The 20,263-nt window shown below is 39.5% G+C and overlaps 4 protein-coding genes and 1 non-coding gene across 6 annotated transcripts; 2 read left to right on the forward strand and 3 right to left on the reverse strand.

Moving 5' to 3' along the window:
• Nucleotides 1-294: 294 nt before the first annotated feature.
• On the reverse strand, nucleotides 295-1,566 carry Tom20 (translocase of outer membrane 20). The gene is made up of 4 exons (XM_076820068.1): nucleotides 1,336-1,566; nucleotides 949-1,040; nucleotides 688-861; nucleotides 295-615 (listed from the first exon to the last, which is right to left on the reverse strand). The coding sequence occupies exons 1-4, from the start codon at nucleotides 1,460-1,462 to the stop codon at nucleotides 571-573; spliced, it is 438 nt and encodes a 145-aa protein (XP_076676183.1). The 5' UTR covers nucleotides 1,463-1,566; the 3' UTR covers nucleotides 295-570.
• Nucleotides 1,567-1,796: 230 nt separating this feature from the next.
• LOC143373118 (WD repeat and HMG-box DNA-binding protein 1) lies at nucleotides 1,797-6,056 on the forward strand. Its single transcript, XM_076820045.1, has 13 exons — nucleotides 1,797-2,152; nucleotides 2,365-2,479; nucleotides 2,545-2,696; nucleotides 2,787-2,895; nucleotides 2,967-3,209; nucleotides 3,284-3,503; nucleotides 3,574-3,851; nucleotides 3,924-4,140; nucleotides 4,211-4,435; nucleotides 4,525-4,745; nucleotides 4,810-5,052; nucleotides 5,131-5,500; nucleotides 5,571-6,056. Exons 1-13 carry the CDS (start codon nucleotides 2,076-2,078, stop codon nucleotides 5,921-5,923), a joined length of 2,823 nt encoding a protein of 940 aa, XP_076676160.1. The 5' UTR covers nucleotides 1,797-2,075; the 3' UTR covers nucleotides 5,924-6,056.
• A 514-nt stretch (nucleotides 6,057-6,570) lies between these two features.
• On the forward strand, nucleotides 6,571-10,373 carry LOC143373123 (organic cation transporter protein-like). 2 transcript variants are annotated; one of them, XM_076820055.1, is made up of 9 exons: nucleotides 6,572-6,883; nucleotides 8,116-8,399; nucleotides 8,462-8,565; nucleotides 8,638-8,792; nucleotides 8,873-9,041; nucleotides 9,150-9,475; nucleotides 9,550-9,854; nucleotides 9,943-10,079; nucleotides 10,160-10,373. In XM_076820055.1, the coding sequence occupies exons 1-9, from the start codon at nucleotides 6,862-6,864 to the stop codon at nucleotides 10,164-10,166; spliced, it is 1,509 nt and encodes a 502-aa protein (XP_076676170.1). In that variant the 5' UTR covers nucleotides 6,572-6,861; the 3' UTR covers nucleotides 10,167-10,373. The 2 variants fall into 2 exon arrangements, with proteins under 2 accessions (XP_076676169.1, XP_076676170.1); XM_076820054.1 differs by having other exon boundaries at nucleotides 6,571-6,883; nucleotides 9,943-10,373.
• Nucleotides 10,198-13,254, reverse strand: LOC143373125 (epoxide hydrolase 4). Its single transcript, XM_076820057.1, has 7 exons — nucleotides 12,975-13,254; nucleotides 12,491-12,778; nucleotides 11,978-12,102; nucleotides 11,622-11,897; nucleotides 11,394-11,551; nucleotides 11,058-11,312; nucleotides 10,198-10,972 (listed from the first exon to the last, which is right to left on the reverse strand). The coding sequence occupies exons 2-7, from the start codon at nucleotides 12,695-12,697 to the stop codon at nucleotides 10,794-10,796; spliced, it is 1,200 nt and encodes a 399-aa protein (XP_076676172.1). The 5' UTR covers nucleotides 12,698-12,778; nucleotides 12,975-13,254; the 3' UTR covers nucleotides 10,198-10,793.
• Nucleotides 13,255-14,487: 1,233 nt separating this feature from the next.
• On the reverse strand, nucleotides 14,488-14,569 carry Trnal-aag (transfer RNA leucine (anticodon AAG)). Its single transcript has one exon. It is a non-coding gene; the product is annotated as a tRNA-Leu (tRNA).
• Nucleotides 14,570-20,263: the final 5,694 nt, after the last annotated feature.

Below are 20,263 nucleotides of genomic sequence, written 5' to 3' on the forward strand. Positions count from 1 at the left end.
ATTTCTACAAGACTGAATACATTACTAATTTCTAGAATTCGATCAATTGTTATACCCCTATATTTGCAGATCCATTTCTGCCCCTTCTTAAAAACCATGAAACATTCAACAAATACGAACAGTTTACTATAGCCATACCATGTAAACGGATGAAGAAAATCTTGTGTGACTAGACATCGTTCTAGGTACTACGTGCTGTATGCATGGTTGGACTGCCATCGCGACTAAAATATACTTTGTCCGTATATTATGAGTAATCATCGCGGCAGTCGAAAATACTGGAAATAGCTAATGTACGTTTCGAACGAAAATTTTTATATTTAACAAATTATTACAAAAGTTCCTTTCATTTGAAATTGAAATGCATATAAATATATATCACGTTCTTAATTGATCGTTACATATAATTATCAAGGAGTATGGAAGTTCAATTAAGGAGAATAAGACGTACAGTTAAAAGGCTTGACCAGATTAAAGCCACCCAAATGTCTACATTATCAAAAAAAGCATACACTTTCTACTAATGGTTAGATTTTATTTTGAAATACTCAACGCAATGTTTATATTGTTTTATTCAACATCTTCCTCGGCCATTGCGGTTTGAGATGCTAGCTTCTGTAACAAGCGAAAGACAAATTTCTCCCTTGCCCTCGAGCCCTGCTAAAAAAACGCAAATTAAATGCATACCTGGCCAATAATGGGTAATCGTTGCAATAAAAGATGGAAAACTTGTGGTGGCAGTGTTTTCTGAAGAACTTGTAACAATTGTGTAGGTTGCCCGCAAACTGCAACTGCGTTCGCTAAATGCTCGATTCCGCCGTCAATGTCGCCGCATGTAAGCATTTCCTCTCCGATCTGGACCTAAATAACAATCGCGTTACGTATTAGAGACAGTTTAAATGGCATGCATATAAATGTTACAATTTTAACAACGCGTATCGTATTAACCTCTTGTAAGAAAAATCTTTGTACATCCTCGTGATCTTTTAAGTCTGGCATCGTGGAACTAGCCTTCTGAGCTTGCTTCTTAGCTTTTCTACCTACAAACATCAACCAGCATTAGAAACTTTCACGTATAGCGCACTGCCAATACATTCGCCGAATTACAAATGAAAGCATCATTCCTAGATTTTGAAATGCCAACAACTTGAACTGTAAAGTCTGATGTAATTGAAAATGTAGTTCCCTCAGAGTAATTAGAGGTTTTCTGTCAGCAATCGTTGTCGCACGCCGATTGACAACATTCGAAGTGTTTTTATGTAAAATCGATGATACACTTCATCACATGGTCCAGAAAATTTTCTAAGGAGTTAAGAACACTATAGCTTGACTTACGGTCACGCAGCTTCTTTTTGAAATCGGGATCACTGCGACGCTTCTGATCGAAATAAAAGCAATATCCAACGAATATCCCAGCTATGCCAACGGCTATACCCACTGCAGCCTTCGAAATCATGGTCATTCTAATATATAAATTTGAATCTTCTAATGACGAAATTTACAAACTCCTCATTGCACCTTCGGCCACCCTAGAAAAGGCTGCGTCTGCTATCAACCGTACGGAACTTAGCAGCAGAAATAGTATTATCATGTGCTCGAGAACGACGCTATGACGCTGGAAAACTCCCTAGAGTAATATCTGTTTCAAGCGTCTTTTACAATTTCTTGTTTTACTAGAAGATACTATACTTTGTTTACTTCTACTTTACATTAACAATTACGATACTTTTACTATTCAATTACCTTTCCATTCCTTTGTAATACGTCGAAATCAGTATGGTCCTATGTGAAACACAATGCATATGAATAAAAATACATTTCAACTGTTTCCAATATGTTTTGTCTTTAAATAATGATAGAATAAAAATATAAATATACGAACGCAATGAAAATTGAAGTTTTAAATAGTTTAATAATTTTTTATGCATGCAAAACTTGCAGAATCTTTAATTGAAAAACGAGGTCGAGAGTGCGCGCCAAAATCACGTACGAAGGGTCATAGCTTTGCAATGGGAGATAATGCAAGTTTTTAGTTTATCCTATAAGTATACACGTTGTATAAATTTGTTTAAAAAATGCCATTAGTAAAAAAACCTACGCGCTACGCACATCCAGAGGGGCACACGGATGTTTGCTATTTTACCGGTGAAAAGTAAGCGGAAATATATATGCGAGAAAAAGAGTTTTAAGTTAAAGTTCTTAACAGAATAACTTTATTAACATTTTGAATAATAGAATTTGTCATTCTCAACTTTATTCAATTGTTTTAAAGGCAGGGGAAAGATATTCTAATATATCGACATAAAGAAAGGAAAGAGAAGTATATTTCGAAGTCAGAGAGCTGATGTAGTGTTTACATTTCAGGAAAGGCCTTGTTACTTGTGGATCTGATGGAGATGTTCGATCCTGGTTAAATTTAATGGATGACGATCCAGCCGCGAGCTGCGTTTCGGAACAAGCTATATCTGTGATCTCAAAGGTATAGATACAAAGTGGGAATAACATCAGGTGTAAGATTTAGTAATCGCGATGGTTTTGTTTTAGAATGGGAAAATATTTGTTGGCAACGACAACAATACAGTTCAAATACTTAATTATCCAGATCTTGAAAAAGAAGGGATAGTTACTAGATTTTCAGCCCCTGTGTCAGCATTAGCAACGACAAAAGACAGTAACATGATAGTGTCAGGAGGCTGGTACGTGATATGCGTGTGGCATCTATGTTTCGTTCCATTGTTACATTCAATTTATATTGTATACTCATCAGTATGTATTATATTTTAAAGCGATATGAGAATACAAGTTACCAATATTAATACGTCCGATAACATAGAGCTCTTAGGTCACGAAGCTCCTATATTAGGCTTATCCCTGGATCCCAAAGAAGAATTTGTGGTGAAGTATACTTTTCTATAGCCTCTCTATCCGCTTTTTAATTTGTGCTCATCATGAAACCCTTCCTTTAGGCATCGTCAAGCGCGGATGGATCGATACGAGTATGGAATATTAAAGAGAAACGTGTTGCAAATATTTGGAATAATATTGTACCCAAATGTAACTCATTTTTTACAGCAAAAACATACTGTGTGCCTTCGTTTCAATCGAAAGATGGAAGTTCACTCGCATATCCTTATATGAAAGATGTAGTTGTAGTGGAAAGATCTACTTGGAAGGAATTATTCCGTTTAAAGTGCATCAATATAAAAAGTGTGAGTCTCTCTCTTAAGTCTCCTATCCGAAAAAGCAAGGTTTACATTTCATAATGTTATCGTTCACAATGTAGGAAGTGAATATCTGTAAATTTTCTGAATGTGGGACATTATTAGCCGCCAGCTCTGTCTACGGAGAAATAATTGTTTGGAATGTAGAAACTAAAGTATTGGTTGGATATACTGAACATCAACAAAACACTAAAATCACTGCCTTATCTTGGAACATTGATCAGCCAGATGAAATTGCATTCTGTGATTCTTTAGGTCAATTAGGCTGCGTTGATGTGGCAAGTATATTTGTACTTGTACGATTTATGAGTCATGCAACTTATTCATTTTTCTTTTTTACTTGTTCAGATAGTCTGTGATCCGCCCCCAAGCAATGAAGAAGAACGTTTAGAATCGAATGGAGATATTAATAATGATAATATTCTGCCAGACGAGGATGAGGATGGAGAAAATGTGATCTCTTTAGATAAAATTAAAGCATCTGTGGAGGCTGAAGATGACGAAAAAAGCCATTCCGATGCGCAGTCCGAGAAATCATCGCACGACGCAAACGTCTTTGCACCCGAAATTCATTTACAACCGCCATTCCAGCCTGGTTCATCTCCAGTACATTTGCTGTCACGTTTTATGGTAAATTTTCCTTGGAAGACGACATTATCGTATCAGTATCATACGTTAACGAGTATCGTATGTTATATGTAGGTTTGGAATGATACTGGCATGGTCAGATGTTTCACATCTGAAGACGGAGACGAGTCTAGTATCGAAGTGGAATTTCACGATGTAACAATCCACCGTAGTATGCACATTAATAATTACCTAAGACATACAATAGCAGCTTTATCGCCGCAAGCATTTGCAATGAACTGCCCATCGAATAGCGATAAACAGAGCAAACTTGTTGTAATAGCATTGCAAGGTTTGTACATCGCGCAATAATTATTTAAATTGTTCGAAACCAATTCAGACCATAATTAATTTAAAAATAGGCTGGGGCTCCGGAAACAAGGAATGGTCTTTAGACCTTCCCGAGGGTGAGGAAGGGCAGAGCATTGCCGCTGGTGACAATTTTGTAGCCCTTGCTACGTCCAGAAGGAATTTAAGAATTTTCACGGTAGGAGGCACGCAACGTGAGATCGTGGCTCTGCCAGGCCCTGTCGTCGCAATGAATGGACTTAGAAATGCTTTGATAGTTGCTTATCACAATGGAATAGGTGCAGTTTCTTTTTTTATAATATATTAGTCATTCGTTATTGTTTGCTTTGTTTAACAGTGCTGTAATGTAATAGAAATATTTGAATAGGGGCATCTGGTGATCAGTTTATGAGTTTATTGTGGATTCAAATTCGTGGCACAGCTTTATATAATCGGACAATGCCTCTTCCGCTATCACCTTCCTCAGAGCTTATGTGGTTAGGCCTTTCTGATCTTGGATCTCCCATTACAATGGATACTGACGATGTTATTAACGTGTACAGTAAAAAGTCGTCTCTATGGAGAGTTGCCAGTGATATGAATGAACAGGTAACGTATTACTTGTATTGTATTACATTGCGTATTCTGAAGTTAATTAACGAATTGAAAGCAGTCTAAGGGCAAAGCGGATCATTACTTCATAATTGGAATCAGTGAAGAACAAAGTATTGCTCGCTGCGTTTTATGCAAAGGAAGTCATTATCCACCAACTACTCCGCGTCCCGTGATCACAGAAGTATCTCTACTCCCGCCTCTTTGCGAATTTGAAAGTGAAAAGTCGGGGAAAGAAATCAAATTATGGAAGTTAGGAAGTGACCCTTCGGAAGAGAATGAAGCAGTGCTGTCTCTTATCGCGGTATACTTACTTCTCAATGCCATTTTTGCTCGCAACATTTAAATGCACATCTGTATTGACTGATTTTTATTTGACTAGCTTGCATGCCGAAGTAATTTGGAATATCGAGCAGTAGAGTTGTGCGAAGAAATCGCATCAGAGAAAGTCATAGAGTTGGCAATTAAGTATGCACGAAGAATAAATCGAGTGGCTTTGTCAAATAAATTAGAATCAATTGCCGATACAAAGGAAGAGGAGAAGGACAACGAAAAAGAAGAGAAAGACAGTGATAAGAACGATATTAAAAGTGACGAGGAAGTTCTAGATAATGATGTTGAAGAACCCACGATTTCGTTAAATATTCAGAAAAAAATGGATGTAGAAATTAAGCCGCTATCTATGACTGAAGCCTTGTCAATAAAAAGAAGCAATCCGTTCTTGAAGAGTGGGAATTCACCAACAACAAAAGGTATTATATCTTGTTTCTTCCATTTGAATAAAGTTTGTGTCAATGCTTAATCGCATCCTTAATATTACAGGATTGGCTGGGTTGGATATCACTCCGATAAAGCCACAAAAATTACCAACAACACTTGCCCTTCCCAAATCAAAGACTAAAGGGTTGAAAAACCTTCAAAAAAAAGAATCGTTTGTCAGCTGGTACGCTAAAAACAAGAAGAGCTTGCAGGAAGAATTTCCCGAATTAAGTCCTGCTGATTTGACAAAAAGTGCCTTGGCAAGATATAAAGAGAAGGATATCGTTTTGCAAAAGAAGAATACTCCAGACAGTTTGGAGTCAAAGAAGAGAAAACTGAGCCCCGAGAGTGAACAAAATAATCAACCGAAACGAGCTTCGAGTACAATACTGAGTTCCTTTGCATTTGAAAAATGAATATCCATTTGTGACGCAGAACATATTTTTATATTTTTAATTTATATAATTAGTCTTATTTATTCCGCGGTAAGATCGTTTTTAATACGTTATATGTATAAAAAAGGTAATAAAACGTCCTATTTTAATGTAATTACTTGTTTCGTCATTATTTACCGAGACTGAGAACCATGAGGTGTATATCAGAAAATATTTGAAAAGTGAATCCAAACCACGGAGAAGTTATGGAAGTTGAAATATTTAAACGACTGAATTTCGAAAATTTTAAACCATATACAAAGTCGAGTTTGTGTATAACGGAATAATGTACATATGGTACTTACATACATCTTGCCAACGTGGTACATCAGCCGCGCCTGCTTTTCAACTGATGCACTGACTCTACTGCGTTTCAAATTTGAAAATACAATAACAAACACTGACTCTACTCACGCGTGTTACTAAGAGAAAATATTTAAGCAGAGTCATTGTGCAAAACTAATCTGCAAAAGATTGATTAGCTCGGTATCTTGCCGCTGTACTTTAAAAGTAACTGTGCCCACTTCTGTGTTTCAATTGAATATAGTTCGTAGAATCGCCGCTCTTAAACGTAGAGTGGGCATCGATATCATTCCTTTCTTACAAAGTCGGTATTTTAGTGCTCGTGGTGTGAAATATCATAAGATGTTAACTGTATTTTATGGTAATTATCCCGTAAATATCGTATGATAATTATCACACGTATCGATAAGGAAGACATTTTTTAGTTGATGTTTTCATCCGCTCTGATATCTGTCGTTAAAACAGATAAAATGTAGGGTTTGAACATATTTTAGTTTGCTTAAGTCCCTCGATGCGAAAGTCGGCGAATATTTGGGGCACTCTAGCACGCGCAGCATTATGCAGTGATAATAACAGTACGGATTAAAAGAAATTACGGCAGAAAAGGCTGAAACATCATGCTGGAAAAGGCGATGAAAGGTAAGTAGATACATTTGACATAGTTGCAGCATTTATTCGTGTTAGTATTCGAAAGGTGAGCACGTCTAAATATACATTCAAGTTTGTAGTACTATCCGCGCGCCTTTAATTGCGTCATCGTGATACCCAAGCAAAAATACAATGGGAATTTCAAAGATTATCCAAAACAATTCTTACGATTTTTTGTTTCGAAAGAAAACATATTGTTAAAGGGATACGATTAAACTCAACCTGTTTCTTTAATAGATTATATGAGGAATACGAAACAGAAGCACGAGTAATAATTCTTTTTCAAAACGTTGTAAATATTGTATTTTACCATATTTCGATGAAAGATGGGTGTAGAAATATATATTAACATTGTTTCAAAACTTAACGAAGAAAATCTCTTAAAATCCAATGTATCACACGTTCTTACTTACAATTAGATTAGTACTTTTTGACAGGTAACTTTTTTCGGAAAATATAATAGGGTATTTAAGACACCGAAATAAAATTATCGCGTTGCCGCGAAGGAGGAAGAAACGAACAACGAAATAATATGTTTACGAAGAATTAGAATTGCGTATTAGAAAACGGGATACTGCATGCATGCAAATTATAAATAAACATTTTCAATCACCCTTATCTTATAGTGATTAATCTATGACCTATTAATAAATGGCTCGGCATTTAAATTTTAATTGGGTCATGATACTGTGAAAACTATATTCATGAATAAATAAGACTTTGAACCTTGTAATAAATTGTAGAACATGTGGAACAATTTTCAAATTGTCAAGTACTATGATTCCTACATGATGATCAATTGGTTAATAATGTCCAATAACGTTGACACATTGCACTAGTTTTGTAACATGTCTATAATTTATAACGACATTCACGCCAATTAAGAACACTTTCGTCGCGTACATTAATTTTCCTTTAATGGCAGCGGCGCCGCTTCTGCCGTAATTATGTTTTTTGATAATTAAATAAAAAATATATTAATCGAATTTCGGAAAGAATCGTTAATTTTACGTGGGTACTATGACAATGTTAATTGGTTCGGTAGGATCACGTAGTAATTGGCGGTAATTACGATTCGTGCAATAGATAATAATGGTGGTCAATTTATAATTTTTTAATACATAGTAATAAATCAGTTACTTTACTGTAATTTGTTATAATATGTATTAGTTTTAAATTAATTTAAATTCATTCTTATTATATATGGGAAAATATTTTTTCAGAACATGCGGCGTTAGATGTTGTACAAAATGCTATGGGTACTATGGGCCCATGGCACATCGTAATAGCTGTAGCACTCTCCCTCGTAAAATTTCCAGTTGCTTGGCATCAACTTTCAATTGTATTCCTCGCACCCCCGACTACTTTTTCATGTGCCACACCAAGGTCAGCAACTAATGAATCTACTTTAATGAAGTGCTATGTAGACGCCGGAAATGGTACTATGGAGAAGTGCACAAGCTTTAAGTACGACAAGCGTGTGTTTAAAGAGACCATCATAACTGAGGTGAATTCAGCGTTTTAACAGCTTGTATTGCTTCAACCGTATAAATCTTAAACTATTTCCAGTGGGACTTGGTGTGCGATAGAGAGCAGCTGGCAAATTTTGTACAGTCCTGTACAATGTTTGGAGTCCTGATTGGTAATTTAGTGTTCAGTATAATGGCTGATAGGTATGCTGAATGTTATTATAAATTAATAGAAACGAATTGTATTCGTGATAAATGAGTTAATTTTTTTTCCAGAATTGGTAGAAAGAAACCTTTAATGATTGCAATAGCATTGCAGTCGTTAACTGGATTTATGAGTGCATTTGTTCCATGGTACGAACTATTTCTAGTATTTAAACTGATTTCTGCTATAGCTACAGGCGGCACCATGCTCGTTAGCTTTGTTTTACGTATGTGACAAGTTTATGTAATAAAAATATCTATCGTTACTTATAATATACAGCAAATTAATCTTGCTAATAAATTACAGTTATGGAGATTGTTGGAGTAGAATGGCGCTCAATAATGTCAGTACTCTTTCACGTGCCGTTCCTGTTAGGTCACCTAATGAACCCATTAATTTCATACTTAACACGTACGTGGGACGGTTTCCAAATGGCAGTCTCTATACCGTCGATCTTTCTATTGTCATACTATTGGTATGTGATAGAGATCACGCAATAATGCTCTATGTTTGTGATATCGGCTGAATGCTCTTTCATTATTAACCAGTTATGGCCATTGAATTAGATTTTCGTACGTTACAGGATTATACCAGAATCGCCGAGGTGGTTACTCGCTGTTGGCAAACTATCAAAGGCGGAGAAAATCTTAGTTAAAGCAGCTGGCAGAAATAAGATACCAATAGAGAATGTTAAGACCGCTATCGACGCGTACGAAGGTAACGTGAGAAGTCGAGTCAAGCAAAACGAGAAGAAATATAATATCACGCATTTGTTTCGAACGCCAAACTTAAGACTAAAAACCATTTGCATATGCGTCAACTGGTTTGTTTGTGGGAGCTGCTTCTTTGGGCTAGCACAATACATGGGCTACCTCGATGGCAATATCTTTGTAAACGTTGCCATATCAGGTAATCTTAATCTTTCACTCCCATTTAACAAGGGATTAGTGATATATACGTTCAAGACTCGCCATCATTTACAGCCGCTGTTGAACTGCCTGGAACTATAATAGTTCTGTTCCTGATATCACGTGTATCCCGTTTAAGGATTTTAATTGGCGGTAATCTTTTATCTGGCGTAAGCTTGCTCTTACTAACTGTGATATCAAATTCGACTGCCACGGTACTTTTAGCTACGCTAGGTCTAGTAGGAATGGTAATTAGTTTTCCAACGGTGTATTTATACAGCAGCGAGGCATTCCCGACCGTAGTTAGAAATATTGGAGTTGGCCTGGGAAGTATTTGTGCAAGAACTGGAAGTATGATTGCACCATATATCGCAACTATGGTAATTATTTCCCATATTTACACGCTTCACGAGTACGTCCTATATACGATATCGGAATATTATGTTGGATTGTATTCCTCATTTACAGGGAAAGATTCAACCTTGGTTACCACCAGTGTTATTCGGAGTTGGACCGTTAGTTGGTGCGTCATTATGCTTATTATTGCCAGAAACAATGAACTGTAAGCTACCAGATACTCTCGAAGATGGTGAAAATTTTGGGAAGTACGTATAAAGCAATGAACCCAATAACTGTTATTAACAATCTTTGCGTACCGTAATCTAAATATTAACATTTTCTACAGAAAATAGGCAAACCACAAGAAAGTATCAAGGAATCCAATCTCAAAAATCAAACTTGTTAAATTTAGGAAGAACGTGACAATATAAAATGTGTGTACATATTTTACAATATATGGTCTATTCATATAATTATTAAACCAGCTCAACTCTTTATATCTTTTTAAATTATTTTGTTAAATGTATGTAATATTCTATTAAAAATAGTCTTATCAGGTATTTGCAGTATTATTAAACATAATATGTAGTATAAGTATATCAATCTAGTTTTAAGAGATCGTTATATGCTAGACTCCATGCAAATTAACATTACTATATATTATCTGTTCCGTTGTTCGTACAGAAATGCAGATCTTCGCGAGATTTAATACTATGGCTAAAAATGATAGTACACTATTAAATGGATGAAGATCAAAATATAGAAATATAATACCAAGTATATGTTCATCCATAGAATAGCAGAGTTTCTTACGCAAAATCTTATCCTTAAAAAATAAATAGCGATTAGTCAGCCTTTTGTGTGAGTTTAAAATGATAACACTGTATTACTTATTTCTCTTCGTTTTTGATTTAAAACGCGCGAACCTGGATAGAAAATCGGTAATTCGAACTGTTGGTGTATTTACTACCGGATAGATACTAACTTGTAGTCTGTCCTAGGTAAAGTACTTTACTGGGTAACACATTCACTACGCCACTGGTCTTTTTATGAACGGTATCAATCATATGATTGCCATACTTTACGGTATTGCTTAAAGATCCCAGCCAAGAAGACACAATACTCTTAGGTGGTGTTTTTTCTATGTTATTTGTTCCATCTGAAACGTAGTTAACGAAAAAATATATAAAACGTACATTGTATTGCAAGTTTCTAGAATTTTTGTAATAAAAGATATAACTCACCCATAAAGAAGTTCAAAATTGCTTTGTTCACTGCATCTGGCTTTTGCTGGTGTGGAAAGTGCTGCGCCCCGGAGATCACTTTCACGCTAAATTTCTCTACATACTCCGAACTCTGTACAATACTTTCTATCGTTACAAGTGGATCCACGTTACCAACTAAGAGTAAGGTTCTGGTGCAGATCTGTTCACAGGAATCTGTGTTGAGTCTTATGAAAGGAAGATTCCGATAATAGTTAATCGCTCCAGTCCAATCCTCTGCAGAAAACAATTTTGCTAATGTAATTTCTTTGCGTACATATATACAGCATACTGAATTAAAATTTTAACTTCATTTACCTTTCCTACTGAATGTATATTTGTATGCTTCTACATAATCTTTTCCTGTGTTTGTGTGGTTCAATTGAAGATGTTGAAATACCTCATTTATGATAGATAAATCTTCCTTAAGAGCATCGATTTCGGGAAGAAAGGGTAGTCTACTGAAGTGCATCCACCTGGATAGTAATATTAATAAGAACACGTGTCCAACTGAAGCAGCACAGTTTGAAAGACTAGCTTACATACTTCAAGTCAAACGCAGAATCTCCAGGTGCCCGGGTCCAATAAAAATTAGGATGTGGACAGGATATTGCAACGAATTTGTGAATCATATCCCCGTATAGGGCAACCATGTACCATCCTAAGAGACCTCCTAGATCATGACCAATTATACTGCACTGTTTCACTCCGATAGTCGAAATGAACTGTTTCAACTCTTCAATTAAGATTTCAATTTTATAGGAACGTTTAATCGTTGGTTTATCGGTATCGCCGAATCCCTTCAGGTCTATCGCTATTACCCTGGATGAATATTAAAATTAGTGTTATAGAAACAGGTATTTCTGTAGGTACATTAAAATGCTAAGAAGAGTAAATCACACCTGTAATGTTCAGCGAGACACGGTATTTGCTCTCTCCAAGATAACCAACAATCAGGAAATCCATGTAAAAGCAATATCAGTGGCTTCTCCTTATTCCCAGCTTCCACATAATGAAACTTCACACCCTAGATGAGAAATTAAAATTTGCATTTCCATGATCTTCATGATCTAAATAAATCTCGTCGCTTAACAATTTCTAAAATTAAATTTTTAATAATACATATTTGTATTTATTTAATAACACCTCTGTTGCAAGCGATTCAAATTACTTAATTGTTTTCGAGATCGACGAAAGAAATCAGCGCAGATGTTTGCAACATCCGTTAATTAAACAAATATTGAAATCGCTTCTACCGATCGAAATCGGCCGTGTGCGTCAGGCTGTTAAGTATGTCGTAAAGAGTTATCAGAGGTCGACTATTCTTGCATATTATTCTCGACTCCCGACGGAAACTTAAATTTCTTTCGCCCGCGCTACTAAATCAACAAAAACAGTTATAACGCTTGACTTACCTTGATTTTTACATAAGAATGCGTGCCCAAGTTATTGTCTACCAGACACGGTGGGGGCTTATCCCGCAGTTGCATCATGAAGAACTTTTTCGGGTCCCAGACCCATTTAAGAAATCGCTTCATTATTAAGTACAAGCCGTACATAAAAGAGAGGAAATGTAATTTAATCATTTCCCCCGTTGACACGTGGACGATCTTCTCATTCATAATCGTAATTATTCAGACAAATTCTTCTTTTATCACGTTTAAATGCTCCTTCGGGTTCGGTTCATTCGAATCGTACACTTACTGTAAGCAAACAGATCATACCCAATTCAGATGCGTATTTATATGTGTGGCTTGGAACGCACGTGTGCGTCCTCACGAACAGGGCGTAGAATGATCAAATGGCTTTCTCGTATCTGATCAAGAAAATACGGATCGATATTGTACACTGGGTTAACCAAATGTAGATCGAAAACTGTATGCTTTCGTTGAAACTGACAATGTATCACTGGCTGATGCTTCCGACTGGATACATGCGATCGCAGAGGTCATCGTGAGAAGCCAGCCTCTTATCGGATCTATGCTCAACGGTTAAAAGATTTTTGACAGTGGGTCTCGATTCAGGTGTATCCACATTCCGAGAAATTTCGTTTCTCAAAAGTATTACGACATCTATCAGCAGCGCCTTCGATCGAGGGGAAAGGTGATTTCTCGGAAAAATGATACATTTGACACGAAACGCGGCTTCGTACTTTGTACTTGTGTCGTGCTTGTCACTTCCATGAATTAAAGCGAGGTGCGTAATGCTTTACTGAAAAAATTGCTATATAATCCGAGGCATGATTGAACATCATCTATTTATAACAGTTGCTTCCTGAATAATCGACCAATTTGTGTCTTCTGTGTTGAATTCCAATTCCTCCCACGTGGAGCGTTACAATTTGTTTCGAGACTTCACCGGTAACGTTGCATGTGACACTTAAATGGTAATGCGGATCTGGGATCCTTTCTATAACTCGTCAAGTTCACAATTTCACAGCAACTTTGTGCAAGGCTTTAAAAGAACGAGAATTCTCGAGGCAAATAGGATCCGGTAAACAATAGAGAAATTATTACTCTTTCCTGGTCAACACAGAAATTTACAGTAAAATCTCGTTCTTTAAAGCCTTGTCCAAAGTTGCTGTGAAATTTTTTACGAGTACCAATAATTGTATATATAATAATTACTCGAGCCCTTGTAAACCATACACACCCTTCCCACTAGCAAGAGGAATGAATTCGTTAAAATTCCAAACATAGAAGGCAAATTATTCTTTTAAATATTTCTACATATATTGCTGCAACTATTCTGGAACTTCGTTCCCATCTATCTCTTTGGCTAAGTAGGCTAAGCTTTTCATGTACAGGGAGATCGATGGAAATTTGATTCTCGTGGTGAGACGGTGAGACCTGATAATCGGTGAGAACCGAGCCGATGGCTGCGATTGTCAAATATGCTAATTAGATATAAGAATTTCTTTAACTTGCAATACTTTGGTAGAATGTAAGAATGCATGTAACTTGAAGTGTTTGTACTTTCTATATGAAATAAAAATACCTGTGTGAAATAATCAGGTGTTGTTGGATTATGCCTGCCCGAGCCCAGAATATGAGTATAGTGTTAAGCGAACAAAAATTGAATTTTCGGATTCGGTATCTTCCCTTGTTAGTTACAGACGTACTGTCTTTTTTAAACAAATTCGTAACTAAGTAAATACTTCATAGCGTGGATCCAAATCGATTCGCATTTACATTTATCGTAGCAATTTTCATCGAATTCAGTTTCAACATCTAACTGCGAGCGTGTGGCACAAACTTACATCAGATGATAGGCCTATCCTATACTTTATTTGTGATAAGTCTATGCTATACCTCGTTTGTGGTGTCGATAATGTAGATCACGACCGAAGCATACGTTGATAATAAAGGTTCCTATTGTTACATGATTTTATATAAAGTACAAAAAGGAAAATTGGCAGCGGTGGGATTCGAACCCACGCCCCCGAAGAGACTGGTGCCTTAAACCAGCGCCTTAGACCGCTCGGCCACGCTACCAAACACAAGCCATGACTTTATAAATCTATTTCAGTTAACCACTTTAAAAGCTCTAATTTTATCCCCATTTCTGACATACGTGTACGTCAATTACAAATAAAACATTCTCAATACGTATTCTCTCAAGTACATATTCAAGAAAATGTTTAAAGATTTATATTCTAAAGTGACCAACAATATTCAAGGTAAGCTATACATATGATGATTCATCGTTGGTGAAAGTGCCCGGGCTAAACTGCAGATACGAACTTACAAGGAATACTTTACGCGATCGAATGCCCCTTTGCAACACGGTTCCCGGCATCTGCGGCCTATAGTTGCGCGAGATTAGGATCCCGTCGAGAGGCAAATTCGCATAGTTTGCCGGTCACATGTCGTGGGCGTAGGTAGCGGTGGATTAAACAAAGGCAGTCACCGGGCGGGGCTTTCGATCGCGCGGCGAACGCCTGCGCCGTGCGCCGTATCTCTACCCCACGCGCGCCGCAGCCGGTGGAAGCGGCATGCGGTGCGTAGAAGCGAGAGGAGACCAACGCATCCCTATTTTTTTTTTCCCCGCTCCATGACGGCCATTTTGTACCCCGTCGACTTAATATTCGCCTCTCATTTTCTCCCTTCGCATTTGTAACTTTATATCGGCGCGATGATGTTCAATTGTCGCGCTGGTGGTCCTTTGTTCTCGCGGGCCCCGGCCCATAATCGAGTCAGTTAGCGCCCTTGCGCAGCGAATACTAACGATTCCGGAGCGGATTAGTCATCGATCGGTAACAATTACCGATCCCCATGCACGCCGATGACAGGTGGTTAATGGAAATCGAAAGTTAATCCAATTGGATTTCGCGCCGCGAGCAAACGTTGTTTTGACAAAGTATAAAGAGTCACTCGTAAGGTTTCGCCGCTTGTGTCTCCAACGCAGGCACCTCCTAACACTTTCAAATTCCCGATACAAGAACGCAATAAAAGCAACTGGAAATTCTTTTCAGGATAAATGTTACAATCTCCCTTTTTCGCCTCGGTCTAGTATCCCTCGCTCTCGAGCAGCACTTGCCACGTACTTATTTATTTAGGACGCATCGAGTCCTAATCCCGAAATGCAGAGCAGCATATGGCGACTGTACCTAGGTGACTGTTCCTTATTTTAGTTAATTTTAATTCTAATTTTAATTTTATTAGTTCATTAGTTCTATTATTTTCTTTTATTATTGTTTGTTTATTTATGTACTAGCTTTTCTTCTCTTTTCTTTCCTTTCACATTGCCTCTTTGTTAACGTTATGATTTTGTAAATTAAAAGGTCTTTACTCGTGAATAAATAATAATAATTATAATAATATCGCTATACCTCGCAAAGTAAGCACTAAGATTTATCGGTTATGCACTGAATTAGTACCTACACATATGTAGGAAGACATACTGTAATTGCAGCGTCGTGTGATCAAGAATTACAGAAGGGGAAGTATTTTAGAGAATCTTAATAGCGTAAAAATTTGTTGGACTGCCACAATTTTACATCACATTCGGAGAAGGTGAGTCTACTAATTCTGCAAATGCAAGAATATCTACTAGAAACACCTAATTAATGATGTACTTAAGGAATTAAATCGATTGAAATATTTTTCGTAACGAAAGAGCCGTTTATCTTTTAGCAGTACCTATGCGTGTTCTCAATACCGCCCACCGGAGAACAATGGTTTCGATGTAATGCTCGGAGCAAGCGAAAGAAAATATAAAGTAAAATATAAAATATTTTAAAAATCCTATATCTATATTTTTGTAATAAAAAAAAATCAAAGATGGATAAAAAACATTTATACAGCAAGAAATAATAAAAACACATGTGGAAATGATTTAAAAACTCATGTATACATGAATTAATCAATATTTCTTGAGTAGGCGATATTAGGTTTTGTACTTTTTCAGCACCCTATTTTTGCACGGCTTATGTTTTTTAATTCCTAATTAAAAATTTGTAGGTTTCAACGATTCTAACTTACGCTACATGAGAGACGAATAAATATAAATTATTATTCAATTGTCAGCGATTTAACATTCGCTAGGCGATATTAGGTACGGTCACCCTAAGTAGGGCGAATGTACCTAATACCGCCCAGGTTTTAATAAATATTTCTTGAGCAGGCGATATTAGAAACTCTTTTTCCAGTAACCCAATTTTTTCATGTCTTACGTTTTCCGAGTCCTAATTAAAAATTTGCACGTTTCAACGATTTTAACTTCTGCTGCATGGAGCACGAATACTATCTCTTTACCTCCAAACGAATTGCCCACTAAAATATGAATTATCATTGAATTAAGAGCGATTCAACTGCTGCCAGGCGATATTAAGTACCGTTCCGTCCCTATCCGCTGAGCAACGGTTAGTTTCGCGAGAATCCTTCATCCACCCCGAACACACCCCCTGGAAGCGGAGTTGCGCCGTCGTTAGCGAGACTCCGCGCGTTCCCAGGAAACAAGTGTTACCGCGAGACGATGTTTAATTAAACATTCTCCGGTATTTATAGCGGCGATAAGGGAGTTGATTAATCGGGGACCGAGGCCGTAATGGAAAGTCGGATTCGGCTGTTCGCGCGAGCGACGCGAGCAAGGCGTAGGAGAGCATCCTCGCGGTGAATTAATCATTTCAACAGCTGCTGTCGCATTAGCGAGAGCGGATAAGACAAATGAACGTCGTGGAGCTTGTTAAGACGTAATCCGAGAGATGTGTCTGCGTCGCCTCCCGCTTCCACCCCCGCCGCCGTCACCCTCCTCCGCCGTCACATCCGTCGTCTCACGGTCTCATCCGGGATTAGACGCCCGCGTATCGAGTCGCCATTTTGCTGCGCGATCCTCCTTTGTTTACAGGGACGGCCTCGGACAGCGTTCTAGCTGGTTTTTCCTTTCGTTTCCGCGGCGAGGAGTGGCTGTCCGTCGTATTCGAATGATCGGAAGCCTATCGAGCCTAGGAGCCCGGCGGAGGGCAGCCTGCCATACACCAGGAAGCGCGAGAAGATACGATCTTCGGGGCTGCTCGTCCTGTTCCAGCCGGAACGTTGTCAAACGTCACGTCCTCGCCTCGGTACCCACGGCTTCGAGGGTCTCCGATGACAGATAGTGTCAATGCGGGCGCCATTCAACGACGCTAACGCAAATCGTGCGGACACGAGGCGATCGTCATCTCGCCCCCTTTTGTCATGGAAAAAGTCCGCGGTTGCACACAGCGCTCCGTTAGCGCCTTCGTCTGGCAACCGGTCCTCACCGCATGGGAATATTCCGATGGGACTGTCCGTGTTTATCCGCTGAGTCCAGACTCTCCTCCGCGCCAATCTCTTTAGCTCGCCCCGTCTCCGGCTGCCCCCGTTTAATCTGGCCGCCTCTTTAATCGGCGCTAGAAAAATTTCCCCGGTAAATCTCCGCGGAAGCATTTGCTAATTGACGAGTATCGAGAGCGCCCGGCGCCGCTCTTTTTCGAGGAACGCTCGCTGCCAGCGATTTTAATCATCGCGCGGGCGCATTAGCGCGAAACTTTGCCCGCCTCTGTGTACGCGCCTGGGCTCCTCCAGCGCGAGGCCGTCGGCCGACGGAGTTCTTCGATTCTACTTCGCCTTTGTCGGGCCCGAGTAATGCGCCTCTCCATTTTGTCATCCCCTAGCGGGGTTTCAATGTTGTAACCATGGAGACGTCGCGTTTCCGCAAGGGGAACGTATAAAGGGTGTCGGGCGTACGTAGGCAAGTATGGTGAGGCTGCCATTGTTAAAATTCGTGGCCGTGCTACGTGTCCAATTTGATGATAATGAAAATACGATACGGTTGCGAGCGCGATGTGACTGACGTTCGCTCGGCGGCACGTAACGGAGTTATAGTACGACTTTACCTCTCACTGCGCACTCCTCGAATAATTCCCTTTCTACCGCTTCTTTCCTCTAATCCTTAGCTAGCGATCGCACAACCGCGACGCTCGGTTCGTTCAACCAGACGCGTTCGACAGACTCGCTGGAGATCGCCGATTAAGCATGCACTTTCCACAGAATTTCGGGGCGTGAATTTTGACCACACTTGGAGATTCTGCTGCGCGTGGAATTCCACAATTGGGAGTTCGGAAGGCATTTCACCATTCTTTAGAATTTTCTTCGCGTTCTCTGTCCTCCTTAGTTAAAATGTCCAAGCATTTCGAAACATCCGAGGAAACTGAAGTTTTATTCTTTCTCTGTGCCGTCCTTCTAAATAAATAAATAAATTAGACTGTCTCTAGATTTCTACGAAGCACGGAGGGTTTTCTAACTTTACTTAAAAGGTAAAAGACGCGTGGAACTTCAAACGTTTCAACGTTTCTTGGAAAATGGACGTTTTAATTAAGGAGGGCAGTACTGTTTTCTAAGCTGTTGAAATTTGATCTTTTAATTTGTAGCTACTCCCCGCAGTTGCACAAAAGTTTGCTTCGCCGACCCTGCACAATTTGCGAGTTCGGGGGGTGGAAAATGTCGCGGCGGAGGACGGAATGATTGACAAGAAAATTCGCACTCGAGCCCGTCAATCTTTCAGCGTTTCTCGGCGTGTCCTCGGCGTTAAATGGCCAATAAGTTTCATAGGAGCCATTAAGGGGCCCTTGATTCGTAATGAGACTCTCGACGAGAGTCTTACGATTACTCCCCATCGTCCTAATGGGGTATAATCGAGAGGGCAGTCTGTCGGACGTTTCGCTCGGAGAGCGACGTGCCTTTGTTTCCAAAATTAAATCGACCAGTGTCTAATAAAGTCGCTAATAAAATCGCGGGTCTCTCTCGCGTTAAGAAGCCACGCACGACGGGCTCGCGTTTTCTCCGCGGCTTTGTGCACTCACGGCTCCTTTATTGTTCGCAATTTGCGGACAGCAGGGGCGCGTATGGGTGGAAGGAGACGGGCCGGGAGGAAAAAAAAAATAGTCGACGCTTTCCAAGCGAAGAAACCATTTGTTAGTTCTGGGCCATGTCACGAACGCAATTAGTGAGTGATTCGTCAAGCACTGGCGAAGTCCTCCAGCAGTAATAGCGAAGGGCCCTCGAGCAGCTCGAGTACTCTTCCGGTAGCGACTGCATTTTGATTTGCGCTCCAATGTGCTTCCTTGAAGTGCAAGTTCACTTTAATGCAGACCGACGAGCACCGCCGCGTCAACGGTCATTCTCTGCTCTGCCCGCAGATTCCCTTTTTTCCTCCCTCGATAAAGTCCAAAGCGTGTAAAAACACCGCGAGTCTTTACAACCGGTGAAAGAAATTCTGCCGATTGATCAGAAGCTCGAAATGAATTTCCACGCCAAAGGACCCGCGCAGCGAACCCTTGTCAATGTGCCGTTTGAAAGCAGAGATGCCCGTCCGACGGAAAACACGTCGCGCCAAACCAGCGCGGCAATTCCTCCTCCCGCAGTTCGAGTTCACCCCGCGGACAATCGCAAACCGCAGGATTCCACGCCAGCCGTTTCGAGATACCGATCGTCCTCTTCGTGTTACAGAATTCCTGGGCGCGACCCGATCCACGGTTTTCCTCCGCGAGGCCGTCGCGCCTCCTTAAGTAGCCGGGCGCATGTCTCGAGCCGCTCGCGGATAAAGGCGGCACAGAATATCGAAAACCGTGGTCTCCTGTGTCGCGCTCTTGACCTCGGAAGATGTGTCTCTTTCACGGGGAAAGATCGGATCGCGCGCGGCTGTTTACACGCGCGGGAAAGCGGCGA

Source organism: Andrena cerasifolii, chromosome 9 (assembly GCF_050908995.1).
Source record: "Andrena cerasifolii isolate SP2316 chromosome 9, iyAndCera1_principal, whole genome shotgun sequence".
NCBI lineage: Eukaryota > Metazoa > Arthropoda > Insecta > Hymenoptera > Andrenidae > Andrena > Andrena cerasifolii.